The sequence below is a fragment of the Nylanderia fulva genome, unplaced genomic scaffold (genome assembly GCF_048542155.1).
Source record: "Nylanderia fulva isolate GAGA-0341 unplaced genomic scaffold, ASM4854215v1 Scaffold40, whole genome shotgun sequence".
NCBI lineage: Eukaryota > Metazoa > Arthropoda > Insecta > Hymenoptera > Formicidae > Nylanderia > Nylanderia fulva.
In genome coordinates this window covers 1,314,885-1,336,192 of record NW_028190477.1, presented here as the reverse complement: position 1 = coordinate 1,336,192, position 21,308 = coordinate 1,314,885, and the positions used below count along the sequence as shown (strand labels likewise).

Sequence of the window (21,308 nt, the reverse complement as noted above, 5' to 3'; positions counted from 1 at the left end):
CGCCGTTGACTTATTGGACCGAGTTGCGAATGAAGACTGCCGCGAGATTCGCTGGCGGTGCCAACCTACTATACTCGTGCTACGTCATTTTGGCGCGTCGTACTTCACGTCGATGCCGAGATTATCTGTTAAATTCATGTCGGTCGAAGGCTACCTTTGGAAATGAATTGACTTTTCCTGTCATATTTTTGCCTCGCCGAAGACGAAATAATGAATAAATCAAATACTTTCATTACGAAACATGTTAATTATGATCGCCAATGCGTGAACGCGGCGTGTAAACGCAATTATGACAAATATTTTGTATGATTGTGCATTTTTTTGCGAGTCAAAATTTATGTATAATTTCGATATTTAATTGAAAAAATTAATTTAATAAAGAGAGAGTTCAATTAATATAATTTTAATATGCTATTTTAACGCAATTCTCTCGCAATAAAAAAGAGATATATATAAATATATGTGTCTATATCGAAAGATTAATTAGCATCTTATTCATGTGACCGTACATAATAATATGCGACTACATAACTTGCTCCTGGAATTGCTTCTAAACGATAATATCTCAGAATATTACCTGCGTCGAGTGGAGAATGATTCGAATACGGAAGAATATTAATGTCACAAGGATGTATTTCTCTGTTTCGTCCGCGAAATTCAGCCGCGATAAAAAATCAACACAGCTCGAACGCCGGTCGTACTCGCCACATAAACCACAAAAACCGAATGAGGCGGGAACTACGACCTGCGAGTTGCAGTATCCGGGTTGCGTTCACAAATTCACCGTCGCGGTGAAGTAACTAGGCTCGGCCAATCAGAGCGTCTGGTTTCCTGCGTCCTGATTGGTCGATCGCGCGCTGCTCCGCCATTGAGTGAATTGTCGAACACACCCGAAAGCGAGAGGTGACGGTGGCGCGCAGTCGTGGATTGACGTCACACGTAGCGCAATATGGCGGACGTCAGACAACATAAACAGAACGGCGACCACGGCAGCTCGTATGTGGGTGAGTATTTTGCTCGATTTTTCCTTCGTTTTGCCGGCTACGAGGAGCCACGCGACGTCGAGTGAGCACGCGCTGTCACTGGAGTCGTGAAAGGGGGATAAATTCGTCGAATTTCGGACGCGAAACAGCTGTTCGGTGAACGGCCGCGCGACGTGTGACGTGCCATCCATGCCCGTTGCTATTTGACACTTTGTGGACGTCGATTCTTTTTCGACTCGAGACTCCGGGTTCATCGCTGGATCCCCTCGTGTCCGGTAAAATTTATTTCTAATTAAAATTACACGCTTGATACGACTGCGCGATACATAAAATGGTAAATTAAATAAATTAAAGAAAAGTGAGGGATGGCAGAGAGCGAGAAAGAGGGACAGAGACAGATGCATACGTGCGAAGGATAAAGAACGCGTGGGTTGTGCAACCGCGAATGTCTCTGTCGAGTGTAATTAGAAACATGTCGGGTCGCGTGCTTTGACGAGAGATATTGTGTGAAGTAACTTCACTGTCTCTCTCCCTCTCTCTCTTTTTCTGTCTCTCTTTTTTTCTTTTGTAGAGGTTATAACATAATGCTCGCATAATAGAATGACGCGTAACCGATGACACTGCGTATATTCGTCGACGCGAGTGTCTATAAATATCTTGCTTACACGCACGCGAGAGAAACGAGTAAGACAGAAGTCCTGTCAAAAAAAAGATGACGTAATTTTTGGAGCACGAGGAGCTCTGGTAGATGCTGTAAAAGCGCCGCGAGAAAACAAGCTGAGGAATTTCGAGTTCGTTGCCTACGTTAGCACGACCTTACATTCGATTACTCAGCAAGGTTAACAATTATTCGGACTCTTTCTCTCTCTCTCTCTCTCTCTCGTCTTGTATATAGGAATGTCAAACGTTACATTGAACCAGCTTCTCCGCGATCACGATCGCTCCACGTGTAAAGGCATCTCTGAATAATATGTTCGGTTCAACAGGATGCCGTCATCAATTCAATAAAAGATTATGTAGATGAAGTAACATATCTCGTACAACAGCTGTAATTATATGTATATATACACAATTGAAAATTCGTGTTAAATTTAACAAATATCACATGTCCACAGAATTTTTTGTGTTAACATAATACAGATATGTTAAATGATGATACTGTCTTAATATTTTAACATAAAATAAATCAAACTTAAAATGAAGTTTACTATAAATTTTGTGTAAAATTTACATAGTTTTAATGTAAAAATTAACTTAAAAAATGTTTATTTTTTACATTTTATCATCTCCACCATCTCTTTACCATCTCCATATTTATCGTGTAAAATTAAAAATAGATACACATTGTGTTATTTTTATACTTTTTTCAGTTGTTTTAATAATTTAACATTTGAGTTCATTAACACAACAGCAATATGTTAAATTAACATATGATTGTGTTAAATATTTAACACAAACATTTTAACAAGGACTGGTTTATCAAGAAAACAGACATTTTCTAACTGTGTATATATATATAACGTTTGTTATATAAGCGCATCTTATATATAATTTTCTTCTTCTATCATTCCGATGAGTTATCGTTAGATCAGACTTTAAATATGACGAGCATAATGTTAATACCAGAATGAAATAAGGAAATCGATACGGTCGATGAAAAAATGCTGAATTGCATTGTTGTAACTTTCCATTTATTTTTGCTTACATTGCATTCTACATTTACTTGTATATCTTGAAAATTTGGAAAAAGAATATACGATAGAGCTATATATGAACTAAATTGATTATTCATTATTAAAGAATTTGCTTTGCAAATTTATATCTACATATTTATGTAAAAATTTATATAACCTGGTAATTCAGCTCTTGCTTACTATTAGAACTTTAAAATATATAGAAATAAAGTGATATTAAGTTATGATCGCATTTAAATTCATTGCGTAATCACAGATGAGATTGCAACTCTAAACAATATTAAAAGCAATATAGTTTGGCTACGTCACTTTATTTATTCGTTAACATTACTCATAAGAGCAGACCACAGATAGATTATATAATCTCACTCTTCAGTCCGACGTTCGTTTTAATCTCGCTTAACTATAAATGAAAGGAAAGAACTGTCACGTTTCAGATATATCGTTCTATCTAGCAACAACATATTATCGGGCTAATAAAAAAATACAATAAAAATAAAACGCGAAGGGGAAAAAGTACGAGTTTCCAGCGTATTTCGCTACGCATCAAGTCTGATCATATTTCTGGTATTAAAAGTATCAAAGAGCGACAAATAAGAACGAAAAGAGAAAACGCGAGAGGAAAAAGAAACGCAAAAAGCCTCGTATGTTATAACAAAGTTGCTTTTTCAGAATCAGCATATCGGTGACGATTCACGACGCTCTCGGTGTATGCATTCGCGTTCGTTTTTCGTTCAGAAAATTAGCGTGAACGCAATTTTCCGATACAGAGAGACACGCGAAATCCGGTTTTTTCTTTCTCTTGTCACGGCGTAATGCTTCACAGCAGGAGGTCGTAATATTATTCCGTATTAAATGAAATCTCCCTCTTTCTTTCTCTTTCTCTCCACGCGACAATGTTGGATGGGAAAAGCGCACGCCAAAACGATGCAACGCAATGGGTACACATATATGTATATACGCGCAAATAACCATACACACACACACACACACATGCAAACACACGTACAACGCATATTGCTGTTCCGGGATTGGAAATGAGAGTCGCATATTGGCGCGCCTATTCAGCCCGACGTGGCGCGTGTTTTATTGAATAGCTTCGATAGCTTTTGCGTGCCACGCGCGCCGTGTATGCACGTCCGATGGAAACGAGCCGGTCTCACTTTCCCGATAGTTTACGACGGGTCCATCGTCGAACGGAAACACACAACGCCTCACAATAAATTTCTGAGCCGCCTGCGATAAATTAAGCGGAAGTCCGACGTTACATCCGGAGAGCTCGAGACAATTCGCCGAGTTAATTGAAGCCGATTCCCCACAGGTAGTTCGCTGTCCACTTATAGACTCGTAATTACGATCAGGCATTCTTCTATGTATAGACGGTTTCTATAGCAAGACCTAGTTGAAGTTGCGGTTAGATCGCGGATGATGTGAGAAAAGTTTCTAACGCGTGCTAGACTCTATTTCGGTCTATGATTCTTACCTAAAGACATGGTCAATTTTTCCTCAAGATGTGTATATCTTTCTTGCATGTAGGATGTCTCTTTAATATATCTACCTATAACTTTGATTTATTACTCTTTGAATAATAATTGCATATGTTGTTTAATTAAATTATATTTATTGTTGGAGCAGTCTCCTTTTTTAAATACACGGAGATAATTTTCTCTTATAATTTACCCTGAAAATTGTGGTAATCGTAGGATAATATTTAGTGAATTTTAAAGACAAAAAATATTAATTGATACATAGAGAGAATTTTCTTCTAGAATTTTTACCCTGAAAATCATAATTGTGGAACGATATGGTATTGGAAGAATTTGAAAAAAATATCTCTAATTAAATATTTACATAAATAAAATACAATAAAAAATATTAATATGTACATAGTAAAATTAATCGAACATATTTTATATCTTATTGTGATAGATATTAATATTTTTATTAACCATTTTATCCCACAATTACTATGATTTTCAGGGTAAATTAAAAAAAAATTCTCTTTGTATATCAGGTTATATTTCTAATATAATACATTTTAATGTAAGGAAAAAATAATATGATACTGTTAAATATTTGACACGGACATAAACAAGATGGAAACAATTTTGAAAACAACAATGTACCAATTTATATTCTTGTCCAAGTCGGGCAATTGAAGCTAAATATTGAAGCTTAATATTAAAGTTATACGAAGGATGTCAATTGACTGACGAGAGGTCAGACGATACGAGGTCAATACTAACACACCCGTTCTCGTCGCGTCAATATGCGCACATACATACTTAACATGTAAACTGCATATCTCCGTCCGAGTTGGATTCATCGAGTGCTCTCCTGCGTTTGTGCACTTCGCTAATTAGACTTGCATTATTCAGTCAGATGAATCGGAAGCCAATCGGTCATGTGCCATTAATCGACGATGTGGCAATACCGGCGAAAACACGAATTCTACACGAAGGGAATTTTCTCTTAGAATTTACCCTGAAAATCATGGTAATCGTGGGACAATATGGTAGAAGAATTTTATAAGAGTTTCTCTGATTAATGTTTACCACAATAAAAAATATTAATATGTACATATAGTAAAATTAATTGAACATATTTTATATCTTTTTGTGGTAGATGTTAATATTTTTTATTGTGGTAAATATTAATCAGAGAAACTCTTGTAAAATTCTTTCCATGCCATATTGTCCCACAATTACCATGATTTTCAGGGTAAATTCTAAGAGAAAATTTTCTGTATATGTTTCTTCGCGAAGGAAAAAGTTTTTGCACGGGCGATCGATGCTTAAAGATTTAATGAAATCAACGCAATCTGTGCAGTAATTCGTAAAGAATTTTTATATTCTCTTCTGCGCGATAAAATATTTTTCTTATACCTTATATTTCTTATAATGACACGCGGTATCTACGTTGTGAAATAAAACTGCGAGCTTTTGTTACGTAGCGTAATTTTGTAATTGCTGCAATTTTCCAAAGTGCAATCGTGACAGTATTTTTGAGAGATATCCGTATTTTCTGCCATTTTCTCGCATAACTTGCCCAATGACGCAAGCGGTTTAATTGAAGCTCGCAAAAACGAGCATAAATAGAATTATACGTGATGACGAGGTATACCTATCCTTCTCGATAACTTTGTAAAGCGTGGCATTTAGAAGGAAGTTCAGGGATATTGATTTCTATAAGCGACACCGCGTGTATACAATGCGATTCAATTAGCTGGAAATTGCAATAAAACCTTTGTCGTTGCGCATATTATGTTTAATACCAATATATCTTTCATAATTAAATTTCCGATATGCGCTTTTGATCGATACAAATTTATTTCCTTATGAAATCTATATCAAAAATGACTCGTTTTACATAAATGATTTTAAAATAGGAAAGCCAATAATGAGAAAATTACATGTTGATTATTTGACATTTTGAATCGATGAAAATTAATGTTGGTAACGTAAAACGATGGAATAATGTTTTCTATCGGACACGAAAAAAAAATAAGTTACTACACAGATAGTTTTTTCTTAGAATTTATTCTGAAAATTATGATAATAAAATGAAAAATAATATGTACATAGTAAAATTAATCGAATATATTTTATATCTTATTATGGTAGATATTAATATTTTTATTGTGGTAAATGTTAATCACAAAGAAACCCTTATAAAATTCTTCCAGTACCATATTGTCTCGATTATCATGATTTTCAGTGTAAATTCTAAGAGAAAATTCTATATGTATAACTAAATTTTAACTGTATATGTAAATTTTAACTCCCTATATTACACATGATTTAATTATCATGTCTAAATTTTAACTATGATAGCTAATATTTTTTAACTGTAGAATTCTCTGTTTAACTATAGCTAAAAATTTTACTTGTACCATAGCTAAAATTTAAGCATGATAATTAAATTATTTCAGGTTCTAATATAGAGACAGCTAAAATTTAGCTATGGTGGCTAATTTTTCCCGTGAAAGTTATCTTTTGTATCGTATCTTATTTCATTTCAAGGCAATTTTTTCGATGAAAATTTTTGTCAATTTTTTCTAAATTAATTTCATATTTTAGATCTTTAATTTTATACCTCTTATAACTTTTTATCGATTTTTATTTTAGATAAAAATTAATGTTTGTGTAAAATGATGGAATAACGTTTTGCATCGAGAGCTATCATTCGTACCGTATCTTATTTCATTCGGCGTAATGTTACCATTAAGATTTAAGACCTACCGGGTGGAACTTGCAAAATCGCACGCGCGTAGACGCGAAAGAACCTTTCGGGCTGTTGCAGAGCTCATAACCGAACTGCGTACGATGCTGCATAAACTTCGGGAATCGCGGTTATGCCCGGCATATACGCGGAGATGGAAACATAAATAAACCGCGTGCCAAATAACGCCTGGGGCGAGATTAACGATAACCGAGATGTGCCTGAAGGAGGCACAATAATCTTAACTCACTCGTTCGTTTATACGAGACGATCTCTTATTTCTGCTCTCTCTTTCTCCCTTATCCACCGCTAGTTTCGTCATTTCACCCCCTCGCACATTTCGGCTTTCCCTTCTCGCAATAAAGTCCCTCATTTATCGTAAAACATTTGCCTCCGCGCGATGTAGAAGCTCAAACGGTACAAAACGATGTGTGCGCTCGGAGAGGGAAAAGGGTACACTTTCTTAAAATAAATATCTCACGAAAGCACATCGTAATCCTCCCCCGTGTGCAATGCTCGCCGCGATTGTTAACTTTGCGCATTTTACCGCCCGTACAAACCAGGTACCGATCTAAAATCCTTATTGGTGTAGCTACTGACTTTGATTATGTTTGTTCAACGATACCACCTCGTAAATCGACAGTGCGATTCAACGACGATCGTGTAAAGTAGAGAAACGACGTGTAATATTAAGCTGGAGATATATTCAACGAAGAGAGTTTTATTAAGCCTTTCGAAAGTAATCTCTGAATTAGGTATATATCATTTTAATTTTTAATATCTTAAAAATATTGATTCGATTTTTCTCTTATAATATTATTAAATTTTTCACATTTATTATATAAAACAATAGTACTTGAATAATATTTGCATGCAGACTTTATTCAAACTAAAAGCAGATTGTTTACCTACAATTTTTATAATTTCTGCTTAGAAGATATAACTTGTAAATTATCTCGTGGATGCAGTGCCAATATTTGCGACATATGGTACGATCTTCTTCCCAGTTGGCGAATGCGAATAGGAGTACGAAATTACTCGTGTCATCCGCTCCTAAATTAAACCAAAGCTCGTTATTTCTTCTGCAATATATGCAAGAAAACTGCCCACCTATACGACATATCTCACGTCATAAATATCTGCAAAAAATGCATATTTAATGATCCAAAGATCAAGAGCGTCATGGTTCATGCATGACATTAAAAAAATAATATTAACTAACGCTATGCATACTTAATTTTTATGTTACATTACTAATTGATTTTTTTATCATTCATCGCTACTTAAATTAAATTATTCGCAAACTAATTTATTTTCTAATCTCAGGTGAAAACTAATTCATTATTATAAATATATATTTTCTTTATGTTTTTTTTCAGTATTATTACACTTTAGAATTTCCACTTTTTATTATCAAAAGAATTTTATTTAAATTTAGAGAATATATGTAAGTCAGAAAATCTATAGATTTTGCGTAGATGACAGTACGAAGAAAATTTATATATCGTTTTGTTAAATAACAATTTCTTTAATAGATTTTGGTGATTACCTTCTTTGTCATTACTTACTCTTTTTTTATCTTTGTTATCGAAAACAGTCGCTTAATATCTTTGTGAAATACTGTAATTAGGAAAAACTTACATATCGTGTTACGTTCACAAGTTTGCACAGAAGTTGAAATCTTGCCAAATCTCACTTTTCTATTTATATAACGCAAACGATAGATCGAGATTTAGATTTTGATTTTAAAATCTCGTTTTAATATTAAAATGATCGATACTGAAATATTACAACAAAATATTTTTTTCTCCGAAGAAAATTCTACTACAATAAGGACGAACAAACAGCCACTTCTTTATAAATTATTAATATTAGTGATTTTATCATCGTTAGCACAGTTCAATTAAGTTTTTATACTACTTATACAATCTCAATACTTTGCCTTACGGTCATGAATGTATAATTTTTATCTATTATTCTTTATGTGTACAGAAAGAATTAATTAATGTTCTAATTAAATATTCTTTATACTTATGTGTTATATAAATCACATAAGTCGAATATATTGCGTCAAAATATGATTGATATTTTTAATCTTTTTTATTTTTCATTTTTTTGCTAAATTTATACACGGAGAGAATTTTGTCTTAGAATTTACCCTGAAAATCATGGTAATCATGGGACAATATTGGAAGAATTTTATGAGTTTCTCTGATTAATATTTATTACAATAAAATATATTAATATGTACATAGGTAGTAAAATTAATCGAACATGTATCTTATTGTGGTCGAGTTTTAGGGTAAATTTTAAGAGAAAATTCTCAGTGCATAATTGTACATACGTAAAACAATCTTACCAATTATGCAATTATTTTTTCATAGCTATGACAAACGCGAAAGTATCGAAAAATATTTAGAAACATAAAACGTAGAATTATCCCTCCCATGAATGGCTGATCGTCGCTATTTACTTTCTTTTATCATTAATCTCACTCGTTCTCTCCGACCGATTGCCATTAAATTATTCGCAATATGTCGAGCGAAATTGAACTCGACAGCCCGTAAAGTAATATCTTAAATGCAAAGACGTTGACGACGTCGTCGTCATGTCATTTTGTGTGTAATTTTTCTTGCCGGCTTTCAACATAAAATCGGAGTAAAAATATATAGGCCATCAGAAAATTACATCTTGCATCTCGCTTTTAAAAATCAAGAAGCGTTATAATGTGTAAAGGGAGAAAGAAATTCTTAATAATAACAGATTTAAACTCGTCGCTTTATAAAATAAAATATGAGCCAAAGACTCTTTCTTCTCTTCATCAACAACAATAAATTTAAGATCTATTTGAAAAGACAAAGGGAGAAAATTAAAATAAAACAAACTATTTCCAAATTATTTTAAAATAGAGTAAGAGCAGAGGAGAAAACAAAACTTGTGCACTTAATGAGACTGCAGCGCGTTTAGTGTTAAACTTGAAAAAGCATGTTTGTAACATCTCGAAGAAAATCTTGTCGCTCATATATGCATACACAAATGCCCCACTACGACTTCCTCCACGACGGTGTCAGCCGGTTTTCTGTCGGTCTGCCATTCGTACGACACTCATGCCACTCATGAAATGCTGCCAACTCGCGAAGTTCGCCATCACGCACGACTGAAGGAGTGTCGACCGGGATATTTCTAGTCAGGTTCTTTTCGCGGACTTAGTACCTGAGTATCGCGGATGCCCGGTGCGTCTAGGCCGCGCGCGTTCTGCGTTGCACATATGCGTATGCACCTCGCGCCCGTTCTCGTCTCGATTTCGTCGAACCGTGTGCATCGTGTCGTTTCCGTGACTGTGAATGTGAGAGATCGGAAGTATGACCGATAGGAATATCGTGAAACCGAGACGAAAGCGGCTTTCGGAGGACCTTACCGGAACAAGGTCGTCGGAAAGGTCGGACAGGCCGAAGGAGCCGGCGAGGCCGCCGAGAACGAGGACGCAGCAGCAGGTCGCGTGTGTGACAACGACCAACAATTCCGATTTTGGAAATGGGAATGTCACGCAACGCGGCACGTCTGCGGAAACGCAGGAGAGACCGAGTTAGTTGTCAATCTTTTGGAAATGCGGTCGTCTGTTCACTCAGTGATCAGCTCAATCCAGGAGCTGTCTTTTTATTCAATGTGTTTCCTCAATTTTCTTCTGTTTATCTTATCGTTTCAATAATTTTATATTCACAATAATAAAATAAAATAAAACGGAATAGTGCACGGAACAAAAATTAGCCACTGTAGGGACAGCTAAAATTCAGCTATGATAGCTAATTTTTTCTGTGTAGAAACAGAAAATAAGTAAAAGAAAATAGCGAAATTAATTAAGAATTTCATAAAATTTTTTATTAATTTTCTATAAGCTATTGAAATTTTCGTGAAAAATTTGGGAAACGCTAATCGAAATATTTATTATCATATGCTTTTTCTTTTCCTTCTGGAAGATTCTCCTTTATATTTCTTAAGAATCTAAAGATAGAAACATGTTGATACAAAGTCATTTGAATTTTAAATCAGATCACTTGTAAGCCTTTTTAATAATAGATATAAAATAACTTTTTCTATAAAACATAAACATGTTGTTGATCAAAACACGACTAATCGCGTTATTTAAAAATCTGTTTCCAGCCGAGAAGGCCCCGATGACGACTCTTGACGAGAACGTGAACCGCATACCACGACAGCAGCATAATAATAAGACAGCCGAAAATATGGGTCAGTTACTTTTCTTATTATTAGCCACAGCTGTGTATGTTTTGCATGTATTTGACCGCTTTCTTTAAACCGTTCGTTTATCCGCCTGTTCATCTTATTTTTCACTTTCGTAAATTACATCGCTGATCATTTTGATTATACGTAGCTGCCGCTGAAAACCTCCTAAAAAAAATGTAACGATTCCAAACGAATTTCGAAGCGACGACCCACTTTTGCGTACATGAGAGAGATCCTCCCTCACCTCTTCCTCTCGTAAAATAGTTTTCCTTTGTGTACACGAAAGAAAGCCAACAAAAGCGACCCGTAACTCCTCAAGAAATCTTGCTGGATCAGATTTTGCGACGAGTTCGCGCGGCCAGCAGCTTTCTCGGGCATTACCCGAGTTTTTCCTGCAATTCTTGCGAGAGGTTTGACTTGAGTTTACAACTTTTCGGAATCGTTCGCGACAAAGCCATCTTGTTCTTTCGAATTCAGTTTTGAGTCTTCGTAATATCTCGACCGCGTATGATTTCAGGCGCGATGCGCCGTAAAGGATGGAAAATGTGAAAGTTGGCTATTAAATCGCAGGAAGTCTCAAATTTTCTTGCAAACCGCAAAATGTTTTCGTTACGATCACGCGAACAATCAATATAACATGAACTTCCTGTTAAATATAACACGTTGTTCCCCGCCGTATCGCGTTATCTATTTGTAATTAATATACTCATTACTAATGATGATTTGGAGTTGAATCTATCAATATATAATTGCAGTGTTTACTTTCTTTGAGAAAGTTACTTTAATACTGGATTTACATGAAAAACTTTCGAATAATTATCGATCAGTTTGATTTATTCATATCTCTATAAATTAACGCGATCATCAATCTGCGCCAAATTGCGTGACAAAGAAAATTCTACATAATAAATATTAATAATAAAATACAAATTGCGCGCAAGATATCAAAATAAATATATAAATGTATAAAACAATTTCGATACTTTTGTTGGTTCGCAATAACGTGTTATTTTTTTAATTGTTCTTCTATCCTCTTGCTTCGATATTTTAATTAATTAGATTCTAGTGGCACCTTTTCTTGCCGTCTCGTTTCACATGAAAAATTTTTCGTGCCGTACTTAATTGCTGTAACACAATAAATGATTCGTATAATCGTGAGATTGTAGAGAATATCGTGGAGGTCGGATGACGTAAAGATTGTCGTAGAAAGAGAAGCAAGAAGGAAGACTATAAAATTGGCATTCGCACAAGTATAATTGGCCGTTTGCTTGCAATAAATAATCGTTTGCTATCATTAAAGAAAAAGAGAGATATATCCCGACTATATAAGACGGAATGTGCCGGTTGTCAACGTTATTCGTAATTGAAGACGTCCGTCATACACTTGATCTTCTTATTGAAATATACTTGTTAATTGAATGTGCATATCGGATATATACTATATGAATAGTTCTTATTGAACTGCTCAATATCATGAATATTCGGAATTCTTGGGAATATGTGAATCGAGAAATTCTAATGCATTACAGTTAGAAAATTATTAATTCTGGAATAACTTAACATGAAATACACAATAATTGTTTTTTAATATTTTCTAATTTTTTTGTATGACTTGTCTTTGCAGTATTATTTGCTGAAAGAATGACGCAAAATATACAAAAAACCAATTAATAATATAAAAACGTTAATAAAATTATCAGGCATATGTACATAAAACGTTAAAAAACCGCGAACAAAGGTTGAGATATACAAGCTGATTTGTAATGAGTTACCTTGAGTATGACAAAGCGTAATGCTCATCGTCATTGAAAACATCGACCGTGACATTGCGAGAAAATACATTATGACTTAACATCGAGTTTTGTCGCGCAAAAATATTGTAAAATAAAGTAAAATACTTTTTAAAATAGCCTTTCTTATGCGAATTATATCACGCGTTAAGTCACAGTCGTCATTTGAAACCTGTTGCTTATTGCTATAAGAAGTGTGACAAAGAGAGATATGAAAAATATATCTCTATCGGTTATCGTGTCAAACTTCAGTTTCTCGTGATATCTCTCGATATCGCTAATATAATATGATGTGCAATGAAATCAGTTCTCATTTGTACAATTGTTCTACAATTGTAGTATTCTTTAATAGTGGAACTTCGTCATAATAAGAATTGTAAAGTGGTTTTTTTTTTTTTTTTAATGATGAATACGTAACGATTATTTATTCTAATGCGTACGTAAGAAAATCGCAACAATACTAGATTAGGATAATAATAGTAATTAATATAATAATAACGCACACAAATAACAATTTCAGATATAATTTTTATATATTCTCTGGTAAATCTATTTGTTCTTTTTACACGAGAAGTAAGAAATGGAATGCCGGAGCATTCCTACTAATTTCCTGGCACGTCCTTCTGCAATGTAATTATTACCGATGCACTCTCGTGATACGAATAACGGCAATTAAGTTAATATACTACGCGGTAGAGTAATCTCAAGAACTAGAACTTCTTATTTCGTTTCTCATCCATTTTATTGGAAACTTGTGGTATTCCATCTTTGTATCGCAATGATACTTTTCGCATTATCTTTCCGAGTGAAGAAACTCGTCTTTTTCGTTAGAGAAAATGCTTTGAAAAAATTTAGTAATGTTATTTTTTAAAAATATTAAAATAATAATAAGATTTAAAAACTTATATTCTAATAAAGTAGATATTTTTAATAATTTCTATATTCTAGTTTACCGTTCTTTCTTGTATAATTTATAAGAACGACATTGATAAAAATTATTAAATTTTTTTCTTATTTCTCTTTGCTATGCAGCTGATGACATATTTAAAAATCCTTTGGCGATTTACATTCAGTCGCGAGTCTATTCGATCGACTTGCCATCAGTGACGTTTTAAATCTCCCATTCAATCTCACAGCTGATCCGAGTCACGTGTCACGGGTCAGTGCTTTAGACACGTAACTGGCGGCGGGTTGGTCTTGGATTGTTTGTTTTCGTGCAACATGCAATAAATTACACCCTGAAAGCCCGTTTACGTGCCTTGCTGGTGTCAAGGCCTATATACACGTGGCCATGTATAACTTCCTCGTTGTATCCTTCCTCCTATCCTTTGTAACCTTTTAAACAAACGGGATATGAAAGCGAAACAGCGGCGAATAAAGTGGTTCGTAATCTGACGGTGGTCCAGAACTTGTAATTTACCATTTGTATAACTTTTAAACATTAAACAGAATTGCGTCATTCTCCTAAAAAAAGTGTGTGCCAAAATTCATTAACATTATCTCATTGCTTACAGATAATTAAAAAAGCTAAATTTATTACTGATGTGCATTCTAGAACTAAGAATTAAGTAGCTTGTTATTGATAATTATAATTAATATCTAAATTCTCATAAAGAATTGACGATTGATATTATTAACAAATATTTATTTCTGACTATTTAATTGCTACATATGTAAATATAATGAAAAAAAGTATATTTAGTTAATTAAATTTTATAGAAAATTATAACTTATTTTCAATGTCCATTAATAAGATATAAATATATATATATATATATATATATATATATATCTTTTTTTTTAACTTTTTCCCTTTAAACTTTTTTTAAATTTTTAATGAATCTTGAATTATCTTTTTTTTATATTATTATTATTATTAATTAATTAATATTGCATTTATTATTGAAGATGTTTTATATTTGTCACAGATTATATCGGAAGGAACGATCGAATAGAAAGGATTATACCGATGGATAAGCAGACATTAGACACATCAACGGATGAGGGGCGACCTGTCCAAGTGGTACTTGCCCATCCAGATCATACCTTTGAATTAGATGAAGAGGCATTGTCCGAAATTCTTTTGCATGATGACGTGAAAGATAGAAGTGTGGTTGTGGTGTCTGTTGCAGGTGCCTTTAGGAAAGGCAAAAGTTTCCTTCTTGACTTTTTTCTTCGTTACATGAACAGCAAGGTATATACATATATGTAACATCTAATTCAATGTTAGTGTAACTAAACTACTATATAAGCATATCAACGCACGTGATATTTACCAAGTTTCTATTGTTTCATGTTCGTCTGTTTTTCTATCGATGTAAAACTTTGGATGACCACGATCGACTATAAAATGTGTGCTACACTAATCAACAGTACACGCTACAAGAAGATACCGATTCCTGGTTGGGCGCTGAAGATGAACCATTGAGTGGTTTTTCGTGGAGGGGCGGTTCTGAGAGGGACACTACGGGAATACTGATGTGGTCGAAGGTTTATCCTGCTACCTTGGCGAATGGTGAGAAGGTTGCAGTGATTCTTATGGACACTCAAGGCGCGTTCGACAGTCAATCTACGGTGCGAGACTGCGCGACGGTGTTCGCATTGAGCACGATGCTGTCCTCCGTACAAATATACAATCTGTCGCAAAACATCCAGGAGGACGATCTTCAACATCTACAGTTATTCACCGAGTATGGTAGATTGGCGCTGGAAAGCTCTGATAGCACACCCTTTCAAAGACTGCAGTTTTTAATCAGGGACTGGGTTTATCCGTATGAGGCTGATTACGGAGCGGACGGCGGAAAGAAATTGCTCGACAAGAGACTGGAGATCTCCGACAGACAGCACGCAGAACTACAAAGCTTGCGAAAGCATATTAAGTCCTGCTTTTCGGATATATCATGTTTTCTTATGCCGCATCCCGGCCTCGAAATCGCAACGAATCCAAAATTCGACGGTAGATTATCCGAAATACAATCAGAGTTCAAAAAACAATTGAAAGTGCTCATACCGATGATACTGGCGCCACAAAATCTGGTGACCAAGAAGATTAATGGTCAGGTCGTGAAAGCGAAAGATCTGTTGGAATATTTCAAGAGTTACATCAATCTTTACAAAGGAGATGAACTTCCTGAACCGAAAAGTATGCTTGTGGTATGTATACATTTAGCACCTTCTATTATCTACGATTTTCTTTTTTTTTCCTTTTTGTAATACTTATTTCTGTTTTGTTTGGAAGAAGCAGTCACCTCAATCGTGTTAATTTATAATATTTTGCATTTACAGGCTACAGCGGAAGCTAACAACTTAACAGCTGTAGCGGAAGCTAAAGATTTGTACCTTCAGATGATGGAAAACGTGTGCGGTGGAGGGAAACCGTTTTTAGCGACCGCGCACTTAGAATCAGAACATCATCATTGTGTGGAATCAGCTCTTCGCCAGTTCCAAAATAAAAGAAAAATGGGTGGAGAAGAATTCAGTCAAATATATATGGAAAAATTGATTAAGGCAAGTGTGCACACATTTAATCAACTATGATTTTTAAATAATTATGTATAAATAACTTGATTTTTTCTTTCTTTCTTTCTTTTGAGAATGAATATTTTAACATAAAATATTTTTGTTTCACAATATATCTAGGACATGGATGAATCTTTCTCACAATTCAAGGCGCATAACGAAAGCAAAAATATCTTCAAAGCAGCGCGAACACCGGCAGTGTTTTTCGCGATTGCTGTTACCATGTATATTTCGTCTGGAATATTTGGTCTTATTGGTCTATACACAATAGCGAATGTATGCAACTTTATTATGGGTATCGGCCTTCTCACCCTTGTTTTATGGGCATATATAAGGTATGTGAATTATTTAAAGATATGTCTGTTACAACTTTCTATTATCATGCACCATTTCTTACTACTATCTCTTGTTTGGATATTACTTAGATATAGTGGAGAATTCAGAGAAATTGGCACACAAATAGATGACTTAGCCAGTAAAATATGGGAAAATGTAAGTATGAATATCTTCGAAATTAATCACTCAATTTTTTATTTTTCGTGTGTGTCTATTTCAATGTTTATCACATAGATATAAAATATTTCTGATAAAAGTTATATATTGTTCGCAGTGTACTAATGAAAAACGATATTTGAGAAAGGTAGAGATTTCTTTACTAATTTATTAGTTTTATAAACATGTATTGTGTACATAGTTTTCTTAAATTTTTAATTTAAAATATTTTTTATTTAAAATACAATCAAAAACGTTTACAGTTTACAGCAAGATTAAAATATTTACCAAGATATTTAAACCTGCACTAAAATCATATACGAAAATTTATCTGTTTCATATAATACACATAAGCAGCACTTATTAATCATAATATATATACATAGTTTACATTATTAACATGGATCGTACGATATTTACATTATAATTAATGCATTTTTTATTGCAACAGGTCTGGCTATGCGCTCATCTTTGTTATAAATTAATTTATAAATTAAGATACCTAATCCTGTCCATTGTTGTGATTGTGTTTGCAATACCTATATGTCATTTTACTTATCTCGATCTTTGTAGACATGGCTATATATGATCCCACGCTTTTCTTCCTCTTTAATTTTAAACTTACCAATTATTTCAATTTCGAATTGCTTCTCGAAACAGTGTTTCTTATATATATATGTTTCGCAAATTCTTTTCCAATCAAAATCTATTTGATAGTACAAGTATAAGCATTAATATCATTTTCTTCTTTTTTTATCTTTTTTTTCTATTCCTGTCATAAGCTGAGTGCTAACAGGAACAAATATCAAAAAGGTATGGCATTTGGCTACATATAATCAAATATTTAACTATTAACATTGACCATACTTTTCTATCCAAATATTACTTCAATCATGATTATTGGAGCAAAAATTATACAATGTTTCCGTCTAACTATTATCACTTTTTTCATGTGTGTTACATTAAATTCCAGAAAATGAATTCTAACACCTTAAATCTAAAAAATAAAAATTAAAAATTCTAAAACTTGTAAAAAAAGTACACAATCTTAATTGCGCAAAGTCACTTAGTATAACTATTATAAAACTATTATAAAATTATATTAGAAAAGAATAATAGAAAAAAATTCTTTTTACATTTGTTCAGTTCATGAAGCCACTCTACCAACAGTTCGTGGAGAAGTCAGTGTCTGTAGCAGTGGCGCAGGCTGCTGAAATAGCGGTAACAAATTCAACAGTGAATGCCACTGTCACTGCTAATGGCAAGGCTAAATTATCGTAATACTTCATTCCCACAATAATCTCGATTGTCCAAACGGATTGAAATATTGCATGTTGTGTGCAAACATCAACAAGTGACATAATCAAATTTTACACAATATGTTATTTTTTGACATACCGCCATGAATAGTTTTTTCTCTGTTTAAACTGGATTAAACATTATGGCTTAAACATAAAACTAATTTGAAATGACTGTGAATGTATATATGATGTATTCTAATTATAAAAAAGAAAAACAACGCGTTAGATTGATGGAAATCGTGATATTACTAGTATTGCCTAGTATATCCTTGGTATATATATAATGTTGTTATAAAAATAAAATCTTGTACTGGTGAAAGATATCATTATTGTAGCTTGATCTAAAAATATTTTATGACGGGGATGTTAATATATATTTAAAGTTATCACGAATTTAAAAAGTAGAAAAGTGCAAAGTGCATTTGTGAACATATTATAAACAGTTAGAAAAATAAGTTTATAATGCTAACTTTTGTTTTGTTTCTACTAAGTGCATGCAATCTTTTTGTTGTACCCATTACATTTAAAGTGCATTTTGAAATTCTTTTTTTTTTATACGCAAGATTTTGTTTTTGCACAATTATGTTCTTATTATTTTATGTGTTATTTACATGCTTCGACTAAAACAAAGTACAGATTTTGTTCGTGCCAGAAATTCTTTACATCAGTTACTGTACTGAGCTATTATTTAATAATAAAAGAAAAACTGTATATACAAATGTTATTCACATTTTACATAGTTTGGAAAAGTGAAGTGGATTTAAAAATACTTAGAACTTATTTAACTACTCTAAAATAGATTTCGTGCGCCATATAATATATATATATATATTGCTGTGGTATCTTATTAAATGCAACATCTCAAAGTTGTATGACGTTATATTAATCTACTTAAGAGAGTAAGATATAAGTCTTATGTTGCCAACACTCTATTAATAGTGCTCAAATTTGCGTCATAGATATGCTGGACTCTATTGCTTATATTGCTCATTGAATAAAACTAACGGAGTGATCTTGTTTAATTAATTTTACATTTACTTAATTTAAGATTTAGGATAATACAAATTTTTTTTTATGTAAAAGCGACTTGCAAGTTATATAAAGAATTAATCTTTTCTTTCTGTTAAATGCATGAATTTTGTTCAATGAGTAATTTTTGTAATAAAATCTAACATATGCATGTATTAAAACTCTACCACACAAGTCTCTTGCCAAGTGATTATTAATATACTTTATATTCGATCTATAATATACTTGATGGAGTAATGTATTTATTTTTATAACTCGCATGGAATTTCCCTATTTTTAAATACACTAATTTCATTGATTAAATGACAATATTGGATTTAAAATATTTTATAGTTAAATAATAAATAATGATATAAGACAGTATTCTAAAACGTACACATTATTGTCTTTTGAAAAATATAACTCTAATGAAAAGTATATAATTTATACATTTTTTGAGATTATAAAAGTGAGAAATGTATTTTATAATGATTTCAATAATATTATAAATTGTGTGTACATAAAAAGTCTTTGATATCTTCAACTATTTACTTCACCAAGCGTACATGAAAAATGTGTGACTTTACGTTTATATATTTAAATATAATAATTGCAATATAATAGGCCTAATTTTTAAAATGTGTTCTTTTTTGTAAATGTCTTCAACAAATATAAATATCATCATAAATAGAGGCAGCTGCAAAAATATTCTTAATTAATATACATTTATTTTATTGGCTGAAACATGTGACAAGTGAATGAACATTTTCATTTTATTAATATATTCATAATTGTATCATCTCATATGCTTTATACAGGATAGTTATATATATATAGACTAGTAAAATTATGTAGAGATGCACGGTCATAAAAGTGCTATTAAATTATATTTTGGATTGTCAGAATTTTCTGTGTTGCATAAGTTAAATTTATTAATTTTATATAGAAATTCTTTTAATTTATAATTTCATATAACTAATTTTAGTATAAAATATTAATATTAATCAAAATTTATAATAAAAAAAAACAACTATAATTAGTATTTAAACCACTACCGTATATCATTTTGGTATTATAAACCACAGTTTTTGTATTGGAACAGTTACTTTTGTGCAATTTTATAGAAAATAATTAGAAACTAAAATAACAGAATTAAATAACTGCATTCAAGTTTCTAAATCATTTACAAATACTGTTATTTATATGAAAGAAACTTGTCTTACATATTTTTTATATAGTTATGATGTAATTAAAAATAAACATATAAATAATTTATAGTTGTAGCTATCAATAAAGTTATTTTAATCAAAAATTTTGTATTATAAAAAAGATTTATTTAAAGTGTATCACATATATACTAGCTGCATTTTTGTTTTTTAGTCATTGTATACTAATATTGTGTGTAACAAAAATTATTTAATTAACACTTTTTAATGTTATTAATCTTCTATGTCATATACTCTATTAAATACTAGTAAAATATTAAGATAATGACAAGTTATTGTGAATAGAAATAAGAGGCTCTCACATATTTTTCTATTTATAAAATAAATATATTTTTATTTCTTAAATTAGCAAACAAATATATACAATACTGAAGAGTATATATGTAACAAATGAATTGATTACACACGATCAATTAAGACATTCTATCCAATCAATTCAAATATATACAATATTTAAAATTTACTAGTCTTAAACATTTTTCTCACCATATCATTACTCCTTTGAATTGATTCCTGTAATCTTGTGTTATAAATATTAAATTGTTCTTTTGCCGCATTATTATTAGGCTCTAAGGTAAGTACTTCCTTTATATCTGCTACAGCATTTTCATTATTACTCAAATTTCCATATGCCACTCCTCTTCTATATAAAGCCTTAACATTATTTTTATCCTTACACAATATTTTAGTACATAGAGCAATGGTATGTTTATAATTCTTTCGACTCAGATGACACATAGCCATATTGTTGTATAGCGCAAGTCTCAGATCATTAATATTAGATTCTAATTGTTTGTCTAAATTTAAATCTGATATTGGCTCCAATGTT

The 21,308-nt window shown here is 32.4% G+C and overlaps 1 protein-coding gene across 7 annotated transcripts; it reads left to right on the top strand.

The window, feature by feature from the left end:
- The first annotated feature begins 927 nt into the window (after positions 1 to 927).
- On the top strand, positions 928 to 20,158 carry atl (atlastin GTPase). Of its 7 annotated transcripts, none has more exons than XR_003820711.2 (10): positions 928 to 1,004; positions 11,060 to 11,146; positions 14,862 to 15,127; positions 15,307 to 16,086; positions 16,219 to 16,440; positions 16,573 to 16,787; positions 16,878 to 16,944; positions 17,063 to 17,092; positions 17,396 to 17,757; positions 18,091 to 18,153. XR_003820711.2 is itself a non-coding variant. In XM_029309641.2 (9 exons), exons 1-9 carry the CDS (start codon positions 10,261 to 10,263, stop codon positions 18,223 to 18,225), a joined length of 2,025 nt encoding a protein of 674 aa, XP_029165474.1. In that variant the 5' UTR covers positions 10,015 to 10,260; the 3' UTR covers positions 18,226 to 20,158. The 7 variants fall into 7 exon arrangements, 2 of the variants coding, with proteins under 2 accessions (XP_029165474.1, XP_029165473.1); XR_003820712.2 differs by lacking the exon at positions 928 to 1,004 and adding an exon at positions 1,072 to 1,258; XR_003820709.2 differs by lacking the exon at positions 928 to 1,004 and adding an exon at positions 10,013 to 10,483.
- The last annotated feature ends 1,150 nt before the right edge of the window (positions 20,159 to 21,308 follow it).

Excerpts from the sequence above, each read along its gene's own strand:
- atl (XM_029309641.2), top strand. The coding sequence starts at position 10,261 with ATGACCGATAGGAATATCGTGAAACCGAGACGAAAGCGGCTTTCGGAG. Across the intron at positions 11,147-14,861 it reads TAAGACAGCCGAAAATATGG|ATTATATCGGAAGGAACGAT; the intron begins GTCAGTTACTTT and ends TATTTGTCACAG. Across the intron at positions 16,087-16,218 it reads AACCGAAAAGTATGCTTGTG|GCTACAGCGGAAGCTAACAA; the intron begins GTATGTATACAT and ends TTGCATTTACAG.